This window comes from Puntigrus tetrazona, chromosome 12, assembly GCF_018831695.1.
Source record: "Puntigrus tetrazona isolate hp1 chromosome 12, ASM1883169v1, whole genome shotgun sequence".
In the NCBI taxonomy this organism is placed as follows: Eukaryota; Metazoa; Chordata; class Actinopteri; order Cypriniformes; family Cyprinidae; genus Puntigrus; species Puntigrus tetrazona.
Genome location: NC_056710.1, coordinates 734,098 through 745,273, shown reverse-complemented (window position 1 = coordinate 745,273; position 11,176 = coordinate 734,098). Strand labels below are relative to the sequence as shown.

At 37.1% G+C, this 11,176-nt stretch overlaps 2 protein-coding genes across 12 annotated transcripts in view; one reads left to right on the top strand and one right to left on the bottom strand.

The window, feature by feature from the left end:
- The first annotated feature begins 170 nt into the window (after positions 1–170).
- Positions 171–8,626, top strand: noc3l (NOC3-like DNA replication regulator). The gene is made up of 21 exons (XM_043254090.1): positions 171–316; positions 1,011–1,221; positions 1,295–1,427; positions 1,506–1,663; positions 1,740–1,793; positions 2,752–2,882; positions 2,954–3,115; positions 4,123–4,216; positions 4,293–4,468; positions 4,549–4,677; positions 5,316–5,447; positions 6,047–6,127; positions 6,412–6,512; positions 6,620–6,692; positions 6,771–6,834; positions 6,911–6,982; positions 7,253–7,434; positions 7,538–7,666; positions 8,101–8,198; positions 8,275–8,356; positions 8,438–8,626. Exons 1-21 carry the CDS (start codon positions 308–310, stop codon positions 8,564–8,566), a joined length of 2,400 nt encoding a protein of 799 aa, XP_043110025.1. The 5' UTR covers positions 171–307; the 3' UTR covers positions 8,567–8,626.
- Positions 8,627–8,653: 27 nt separating this feature from the next.
- Positions 8,654–11,176, bottom strand: part of plce1 (phospholipase C, epsilon 1) — a 68,534-nt gene continuing 66,011 nt past the window's right edge. For all 11 annotated transcript variants that reach the window (XM_043254078.1, XM_043254077.1, XM_043254080.1 and 8 more), the window contains one exon: positions 8,654–10,179. In XM_043254078.1, coding sequence (XP_043110013.1) covers positions 10,073–10,179 — 107 coding nt within the window. In that variant the 3' untranslated portion in view covers positions 8,654–10,072. The remainder of the gene's footprint in view (positions 10,180–11,176) is intronic.

The following is an 11,176-nucleotide window of genomic DNA, read 5'->3' as shown; positions in this document are numbered from 1 at the left end:
ACATCAACCTGACATTAATTTTTAATTCAGAAAGCTTTAAGGCATTCCATTCAGTACTTAAACCTATTTCATACTGAAACGTCAAACTTTTTAAACTAACTTGGCTTTATTGATCTAGTTTTCTTCTCGGCGTGTTCGTTCATCCGGGTCACCAGGTGGCGCAGTTTGTCTTTCCGCGCAGCGTCTCTCTTTTAGTTTACTTCCTGTCCATGTGGTGCGTGTGTGGAGAGTGGATGCTCGCAATATTTTGGATCAAACTTATTTACACGTTTATAACGTCGATAGTTGAGTCCAGTGACGGATCAAAATGGGCCCGGTAAGATAATTTTACGCAAACGAATGTCCGGTTTCTGTTAGTCATGTTACCAGAGATTAAACAATCCTTGTTTTTGTGTATTATTCAAAACTTTGGTGTATCAATGCTAGTCTAACCTTCACTGTATATCATACTGTACCTACTGTATTGTGTCAAACTGTACTGTTATTTTTTTTAATTACATTTTACTAGTTATGTCCCTAATATAATGATGTAACGTCGTTGCTAGCATAAACACTGGGTGTATCATATTATATTTAACGTGCTAGCCAACCCCAACAGTATCATCACGTCATATATCATATATATATATATATATATATATATATATATATATATATATATAAGCCAATTTTGTGGTATATTTAACTTTGACTGAAAGCTATAAGTAGCGTTAGATTTTCCTTGTAATATTTTATATACTGAGGTGATTCTGTTGTACTAAACTATATTCACCTCTAATCTGAACCGTTTATTTCTAGATGAGTAACTCATTTTATGCTTGTTTTCAGTTACTGACGAATGTTTAAGTTAAAAAAATAAAGCAAAAGTATCTAATGATTTGATGTAGGTTCAAAAACGTTAATGAAAATCTGATATATGATATATAGCCCATGATTTCTGCTTTGCTTCATCTGTCATGTAAAGACGTTATGTCTGATTAGCTGTGCTCTTACGCGTCTTTCACACAAAGGCTTCCAAAAGGAACAAGAAAAAGAAGCCTAGCTTCAGAAAGCTGCTGAAAACCAGCAATGTGAAGCTGGCAAACAAGCTGAAGGATCGTCAGTTTAAGCAACAGAGCTCGGCTAAGAAACAACGCAAAGAACAGAGGAAACTTCGGCAAGCCATTACAGATGTCTCCCACAAGACCATCAAACCCCTGGAAAGATATATGAAGAAACCAGGTGAGAGGAACGTTTTATACGGACTCTCGTGCAGTGTATTGGGATAGTTTGTAACGTGGATGTGCCGAAACAGAAGGGGAGGAAGAAGAAGAGGAGGAGGAGTTCCTGGAGTCTCTGCCTGTAGACATGATGGATGAGGATGACCTCGAGCAGATCAGAGCCATGGCGAAGAAAGCTTCCTTTCTGACTCGAGACATCTCAAGCTGGTAAGCAGCGGTTAATCGCTTGACATCTATTCTTCCGTAGACCCCGATGATCATATTTCCTCTACTTTTCTATCGTAGTGCTGCAGTGCATTCCAAAAAGCGTAAGTCCGAGCAGCCGGTGGAGAAGTATGAGAAGATGCCCAGGAAGATGCAGCAGGAGGAAGAGAAAGAGCTCATTCATCTGCTGCCCATCAAAGACAAAAGGGGTCTGATCCCTCAGACCATGGAGAAGCCCGGTGCGTGTTATCACAGGACTTTGAGTGAACGCTACAGAGGAGGATCTGAGAATAACTGTCTGCTTGTTTCCTCTAGTTGTGAAGGAGGCAGAGGAAGAGGAGGAACCGGTCGACCAGGATGAGTTAAAAGGTCTGTGTAGATTTTCATGTACTTTTTCGGAAATGCGGCCTTGAAGTTTCTTAAACCTCGAAGGTGTGTTCAAAACAGCGCTGTAGTAGTTTTGTTTTCAATCTCCAAACTCTCAAAATATTTTAGATTTGTAGTCAATATTTTGATAATTTGCAACACGTTTTGCATGTTCATGGCTCACTGATGTTTTTTATATTAATTTAGTATTTTATATACATTTTTTTAGTGCGAGTAATTGCATCCAAAATAATTTTTTTACATAATATATGCATGTTCTGTGTATATATATATATATATATATATATATATATATATATATATATATATATATATATATATATATATATATATATATATATTTATTTAATAAATATACACAGCGTGCACATACAGTATATATTTAGAAAATATTTAAACGTATTTACATGTACATATTATTTATATTACAGATAATATTTAATATACTAACAAAACATGTTCCTAAATGTATACGTTTATGCTTGTATGTTTTGTTATTTGTTTCTGCTTTCTTTTGAAATTTATGTTCACTGAAGAAACCTGAAAAATGTCATGGTTTCCACAAAAATATTAAGAGGCACAATTTTCGTCACATGTATGATGACGTTCCTCTCTTGTTTAAGATCTAAGAGTAATAATAAATGTTTCTCGAGCAGCAATAATAGAATGATTTCTGATGGATCACGTAACACTGAAGACTAATCACTCAAAAAAATTACATTTTTAAATATGAAACTGTAATGATATTTCACAGTATTACAGTATTTTACTGTATTTTTTCGCAATTAACTACAGTCTCAATAAGCAGAAGAGATTGCTTTTATTAAACATTTATAAATCACAATCATAAAGTGTAAGCGTCATTTTAGACCTATTTCTGTAGATATTAATTTAAATAATTCTCAGTGAGATTTTTTTAATTTTGTTTTAATAACCTCAGAGGAGGAACCGGAGAGCGCTCCGTTGTTATCTCCTCAGGAGCAGCTGGCGCTCCGCACTCAGAGGCTGACGGAGAAGAAGCTGCGCATCGCAAGTCTGTCGTCTGCAGTACTCTCCGATCCGCACGTCAACGTAAGACAGCCCTCCGCCGCCATCTTCTGTGTGAGCTTCACGCGCATGATGACGTTCCTCTCGTTCCTCAGATCAAGAGGCTGAAGGAGTTGAGGGCCATGCTGATGGAGACGGACCCCTGCATCGCTGTCACAGTCAGAAAGTTAGTCATGGTGTCCCTCCTGGAGGTGTTTAAGGACGTTGTGCCGTCGTATCGAATCCGACCGCTGACGGAGGAGGAGAAGGCTACAAAGGTGCTTTTATGCATAGTTTAGTGCGCTGCGAAAATATGTTACAGCAACTTTTCATTTAGTCCAAAACTGCATTTCTTCAAACTCCCACATGTCCCTAAAAAGATCAAAACTTTGGTCATAAAAACATAAAAAACTCTCAAATTATGGTTTTAGGAGGTCTTAAATTCTTAGAAGGAAAAAGAAATGATTAGGCTTATGATTTATTGAAGGAAATGTGACATTCATATTCAAAAGGTTCGCCATCAATGCATACAGCAGATTTCTACCAAACTATTGCTTACGTACTGCTTCTGATCAATTACATTCTTTACTTTATGGTGTTTATATTGTAATATATTGTACTTGGTCGTAAAAACGCATACGTTTATTCTCTTTTGGAGTGAGCAGCTGAAAAAAACATAAATCATAGACATTTCAAAATAAGAGACCTGCTGTATTTTGGCCTTGTTTATAGTTAAATGTCCCACATTGTCCGGCAAAGGCTTTTTTTATGGTTATTATTCATATTTTTGTGTGCACAATAAGTTGTATTTAGCATGCTACACTATAATATTATTATATAGAAATTATTATAGTTTTTTGTCTTTAAACAAATTAATTATATTAATTGATATACTACATATACTAACACCAATGCATATGTATATATTAAATTATTTGGTTTTAAAATGTTCAGTTACCGTTTTATTTTAGTTGTATTAGATTTAGATTGGATTTTTTATATAGTATTAAATTTAAGTACGTCTTAAAAGTCTCCGGTATGATCTTATATACTGTAGATACCCAGGATGATGAAGCAGGATAGACTCTTAAGAATTAGAGTAAAATATGGGTGAATCTGCCAAATTTGATGCTGTTTTTTTGTATTAGAATTGATCGTTTTATTTTTAAACGCTTTTGATTATTTCAGTCTGAGAAGACAGCTGTTTTCATACATGGAAGCACAGCAACAAAAAGAGTGAAAATGCAAGAAATTGACCCGTTTATGCATTTTCTGTTGACAAAAGGTGAAAAAAGAGACGCTGCAGCTGAGGGAGTTTGAGGAGGGCATCGTCAGCCAGTATAAGTTCTACTTGGAAGATCTGGAACAGACAGTCAAAGGTACATCAGGTGCCCCTGTGCTCTCACCTTCCCGTCAGCCCATTCGTTCTCGTCACCATCATGTATGCCGTTTCAGACTGGAAGCAGAAGAAGCAGAAGAGAAGTCAGGCCGTGTCACTTCAGAGTTATGACGGTCTTGCTGAAGTGGCCATCAGGTGCATCTGTGATCTCCTGGTAGCTCTGCCGCACTTCAATTTCCACAACAATATCATAGTCATGGTGGTGCCCCTGATGAGCGACCCCGTCAGGAAGGTCAGTCTGCTAGCCGCGGTTGCCGGAAGGACTCGGCTTCTGGAGATTCGCTCATTTCGATCTCGTGGTTTTGCGCTCAGGTGTCTGAGATGTGCTGCGGAGCCGTCAGCAGACTGCTGAAGCAGGACAAACTGGGTCAGGCCTCGCTAGCGGTGGTGAAGGTCATCTCAGGCATGGTCAAGAGCAGGAACTACAAAGTCAAACCTGAGGTCTTACATGCCATAAACATTTATTATAGAGAACATTTGATTGAAATGGACAGTTTGCTTATGAAAACCTGTAAACAGTTTTTCGTTGCGTTAAAGAACATGCTCAGATTTTTTGACTTGTTCTATTTTATTTAGAATTTTTTAGTTAGTGCCATTGTTAGTAGTACTATTTGTTGTTGTTGGGTTTTATGATATAGTTAAATGTTTTAGAGTTCTTATTAACATGCATTAATTATTAATACTTTTAATTGTTGTTTTTACTGTTTTCATAATTTTATTTAAGATTTTAGGAATTTTTGATACTTCATTTCAGTTAAATCAAATGATTGTGTTTATCTAAAATAAGTTAAAATTTAGATTTATTAATTTCAATTTAAATACTTTTTTATGTTTTTTTATGATTTTTCATTTGTTAGCTTTATTAATGTTGGTCTAGAGCTTTGAATTTGCAGTTAATATATATATATATATATATATATATATATATATATATATATATATATATAAATCATAAAAGTAAAGTTTAATGTATTAGAGAAGTTGCACTTCTGATAAATCCTCTGATTTTATTGGCTGGTGTGATTTGTTTTGAATGGCTAATGTTTTTTTTATTGGTGTGTTGTGCTGTGAACACACAGGTGCTGAACTGTCTTCTCTGTCTGAGAATAAAAGAAGTGGAAATGAAGAAAGATACAGAAGATGCTGCACCAAAAAAGAAGTTCATGTCCTTCAAGGACAAGCGGGCAAACCTGTCCAGGATGCAGCGGAAGGTTTGAACCGGACCGAACGTTATTTCACATAAATGTCCTGATGTGACGTTGTGCAGTGATACGAGTCAGTGTTCTATATACACTACCTTTTTAAAAGCTCACCAAGGCTGCGTTTATTTGGTGGAAAATACAGTAAAAATAAATACAAATATTGTGAAATAATATTATAATTTACAATTTGTTTTTGAATTTATTTTAAATTATATGGTGCAAAGCTTTATTTTTAGCACCATTTCTTCTTCACATGTTGTTCAAGAAACATTTTTTACTATTATCAGTGTGCTGCTTAATTTTTTTGTGTGGGAATGTTATTTCATGAGACCTTTTGTTGTCACAATTCTTAAATTAATTACTTGAGAAATTTAACGCAATCTTGCATTGCTAAATTAAATAGTTTTTTTTTATCTCAAACTTTAAACAGTAGTGTGTGTATATATATATATATATATATATATATATATATATATATATATATATATATATATATATATATATATATATATATATAAAACTTCTAATATTTGTATACTTGCAACCGGTACACTTGCATACAGTTTTCTGTTTTTGTGACCTTAATGAAATCATCTTGTCCTCTACAGTGGAAGAAAGCTGAGGAGAAACTACAGAAAGAGCTTCTAGAAGCCGAGGCTTCAGAGAACAAGGACAAGAAAATTAAATTGGTGAGTACACTTAACACCTTATTTTAGGGTCTCTTAACCAGTTGCTTGTTAGCGTGCATATGGCTGGAATATTGGCCATTTATTAGCAGCACATATTAATGCCTTATTGTACGTGACCTTATTCTACATCCCTAATCCTTCCCAATGCCTAAACTTAACAACTGTCTCACTGTCTATTAATAAGCAGCAAATTAGGAATCTCAGTTATAGTTAATAGTGAATAATTGTTCCCTATTCTAAAGAATTGTAGGATCTTATGCGGTGTATATTAAAAATTTTTCCAGCACACAGAGACGCTCAACATCGTGTTCCTCATCTACTTCAGAATACTGAAGAAAGCTCAGAAGTCCGTCTTACTGCCCTCCGTTTTAGAAGGCCTCGCAAAGTAAGCTCAGCATGATGCGTAACTGATTCATAATAGTGTTATTACACTGTAACAAAGCTTTCTGCTCAGTTTTTGTCTGTTAACGCAGTTCACACCGTTTGCTGCAGGTTTGCTCATTTGATAAACTTGGAGTTCTTCGATGATTTGTTGGCGGTTCTGTACGGCCTCGTCACGTCGGGTGTAAGTATTTCCCCCCCGGGAGCGCCCGCTTCACGTCACGTTTCACACATTAACCTCTCAGCGTTTTCCTTCTCTCAGGATCTGACGTATCGGGAGAGCCTTCACTGCATCCTCACATCCTTCCACATCCTCTCAGGACAAGGTCAGTGCCGCTACAGCTCTGCTTTCGCCAACATCCCCGCCCTCGCCGAGCTAAAATACATCTCTGTTTGCAACAGGTGACGTCCTCAACATCGACCCTTTGAAATTCTACAACCACTTATATAAAACGCTGCTGACGCTGCACGCAGGTGAGATCTCCGGTGTCTCTGTTCTGCACACGCAGTGACACCGGGTTATTTAATATGAGCGAGAACGTCAGTCACTTACACACCAGGGAGGTGTAGGACATTTATTTTTAACCATTAGATGCACAAATCCAACCGTGAGACCTGTTTAATAGATCTATTGTCACGGGCTTTTCCCGTTCTCTGCATCGGTTTCTCAGGAAGCCAAGGTTTTGCTCTCTTGCACGCTTTATTTCGAGTTTGGATGGAAACGCCTGTTGTGTTGCGCTGCAGGAGGATCGAACGAAGACACGTCCATCGTGCTGCAGTGTCTGGACATCATGCTGACCAAACGCAGGAAGCAGGTGACTCTGCAGAGAGCGCAGGGCTTCCTGAAGAGACTGAGCACGCTCGGGCTGCACCTGCTGCCTGACTCCAGTGTGGGCATCCTGGCAGCCAACAGAACGCTGATGCATGTGAGCCAGGGCTGCGCGTCCTCCTTCACCTTTGTGCTTTCTGAGCTCAGTGGATTACAGATGTGAGAGTGTGTGTGTGTGTGTGTGTGTGGCTTTTGTGCAGACCTTCCCTAAGTGTGACATCCTGCTGGATAATGAGATGCAGGGCAGTGGTGTGTATCTGCCAGAGCTGGATGTTCCCGAGTACTGCAACCCGCAGAACACGGCATTGTGGGAGCTTCACCTACTGAAGGTAGCACTCGGTCACTGACAATAAGATTAATACAGAACATTTATTGTGTTATAAATGGCAAAATTAGATGCAATTTTGATTTAATTTACAATATTACATTGTTGAGAGAAAACTAGTTAAATGTAACTTTTATATATATATATATATATATATATATATATATATATATATATATATATATATATATATATATAATATGCTATTTAAATCTAAAACATTGTTAATTCAACATTGTTTTAAGTTCACATGCTCATTACATTCAAATACATTTTTTTTGGGTGTAATCAGGGTCATTTTTATTAAATTAAAACCATAAAAAATAGGTAAATGAAACAAAATAAAGGCATTTTAAAAGCTGATAAATGACAAAAAATAAAACAATGTAAAAATATCAAATTCAAAATGAAGCTTGTAGAATGTGTGCTGTTGTTTAGAGACACTATCACCCCGTGGTGAGGACGCTGGCGGTTCATCTGATGAAAGGAGCTCCTAGTGAAGGGTCAGGGGCTCTCAGCATGGAGCTCAGCAGAAGGTACAGAGACAAGCGGCTCTCTTCAGAGCTTCAGTTTGATCGAGACCGATATGACCGTGTTCACTGTATCTCTCAGGACTCCGGTGCAGCTGTTCGAAGACTACAGCGTGAAAGACATGACCTTCAACCCTCCCGTCGGCCCTCCCTCAAAGAAAAAGGTCTTTCCGTCGAACCGAGAACGCTTCGCTGCTTCTGTCTCTCGTCTTATTCTCTAAAGATTTCTTTTGCTTGTGTTGCAGGAGCATTTCACGATCGGTGAAGCGTTTTTAGATTCTGAGCTGAAGACGATGAGCGACGCTGCTCTTCAAGACGAGAGCGAGCAGACGAGCCTGGACTTCACGTCACAACACACGCAGCAGGAAACATGACCGACTGGCACTCGAGAGCCGAGAAGCCGTTCTGTGTAAAATAAATGCCCAGAGATACCAGCAGTGTCTATCAACGACGTAGACGTGTTTTTTTATTTTCAACATGATTTATTGATGAACTGCGGTTGATTCGGTGGTTTCAAGTAAACAAATAACCCAATATTGACACCACAATATTGATATAGTACATTCCTATAGAGCTTTACGTGTGCTGAAAACCATCACTAGTAGAAAGGTCAACATGTCTTAATTACCAATTAAGTAAAAGAACAGCATCGTTCCAAACAAAGTGATGGGGAATATACACTGAAAATATAGTAAAGGAAATAATGCTGTAGTGGACCACAAAATACACTTCAATGGTGCCTACATTCACTTAAATGCCATAATATTTAATATCTTAGAAGACAGTGCTAAAAATCTAGATTACAAAACTACAAACATTAATACAGTACGAACAGGCTGGAGGAACATTCACGCCCTTACAAATAAATAAACGCAGATTTCATAATTATGTACACATCTGGAAAAGTACAGCCAACCCGGGCTATAACGTTCAATAAATTATGAAAGATTTCACTTCAAGAAAGAAAATGGACCACAAAGCTGAAAAAGAAAAGGAAAGCAGGTCTGCTTTAGCCAATTCAACTGCTGAGTTTAGATATCATGTGAATATATTATAGCAAAATTTCATTTGACACAAAAGAGGAAATATAGTACCTCGATGTATTGGTTTTATAATAAAATAATTCCAAAATGAGCACTACAGTGCCGGTGAAGATCTTGAGCTCTCCGTCAATGCAAGAAAAAATATTTTGAAATAAATATTTGCACTGCAGCGGCAAAAGGGGGACATTAAAACCAAAAAAGTGCAAAATGAAAAAATTATATATATAAAAAAATATGAGCTATAATAATAAAGAAATCAATTAACATATATACTTTAAAAAAAAAGTGACTTATTCAAATGCTTGTTTTTGCAATACTGTAAATAGATTTGTGGCACTTCACAGAAAGGTACAGCCTAACATCTTGCATTTTTTTGGTCATTAAAATGCAGTGTGCAATAAAAGCCTTCAAATTAAATTAGCTACTAAAAAGTCCGCGTCGCATCTTTCTAAACACCTTGTGCGCATCTGCTGTGAACTTGCAACTAAATTACGCCGTATTTACATTCGTAAAAGAAAATGGTAAAAATTTGGAAGTCAGTAACGTTGCTTCTGAAGCGTTACGCCGCTTGATTTCATTTCAGCGATTCCCCAAAAATCTTCCAAAAGAGCTGGATCAAGGTAATGTGCAAAACCACAAATAAAAAGTGAAACGCATGCAAACGCGCTCACTTACAGTACGGTAAAAAAAAAGAGATAGAAGTGAGGGGGAACATCCAGTAACGTGCTGAAGTGAGCGGAGCCGTCCTCGAGCCGCCGTGTTCTGCGCGGGACCAGCTCAAGCGGCGTCGGGCTCGAGAGAGAAGGGAACGCTAGAGGTGCTGCTCTGGGTCTGGACTCATTTATGCAGCTTCCAGTTCCACAGCAGCGGGAGGCTCCAGGGGGACGGGACAGGGCCCACGCGTCCCTCGGCCATCCAGGCCTTCAGCCCCATCGACAGAGACCCTGAGAAGACACACACACACACACACACACACACAGGGTACATTCACTACGGGCCTGAACTGATGATAATGCATTTTCACGATATTGCTGATGAAGAGGGGAGGTGATTGGAAGCCTTTCGGTAACATTGAACGATTAAAAAAAGCCTTTCAAATTTTAAAATGATTTTAATGGTCAATCACGAATCGTAATAAAGGTTTTTGTTCAAATAACGCATGGTATACACGTCATTTGAACAATTACGATTAATTGCATTTAAAATAAGTTTGTGTTCAAATAATGGGTTTACCATTAATTATTTGAATCATTTTAAAATCAAAAGGTATTGCACTTGAAACACAATGTTTATATTTTAAATATTTTGACATTATATGAATATAAAAATATTTAATATATAAAATATTTAATGTATCTAAGCTGTACGAGTGTGCTTTTATATGTACAGAAATATACACAGTGCGAAAACAGTACTAGTTTTTAGGTCCTAATGCTCAGCAAGGCTGCATTCATTTTATATGAAATACTATTACAGTTTAAAATAACTAATTTCTGCATATACTTCAATTCATATAATTAATCCTTTAGACACAAAGTTGATTTTTTTTTTTAGCATCATTACTAATATTAGCATATTAAAAAAGTGAGGCATGCGGTACTTTCAGATGTTCAAGTATTTATCTAATTCTCATTTGTTTGTAAAACATTAAAAATAAAAAATTTAAATAACTTCTGACACACACCAAGGCTCATATTCATCTGCAGCAAATTGTACACTACGTTGACCTTCACGGAGGCCTGTTAAATATTGCATGCCATTAATATTCTTCCACTGACAGTAAAGACATGATGCACTGTTAATTGATGACATTAGTTCACAACAGATAAAGAACAGCAACATCAGGTAGCGCTGCTCAAAAAGCATCTGGAATACCATTAAAAAAAAAAAAAAAAATGGACTAAATCATACATAGCTCGCCCCAAAAATGAAAATCTAATT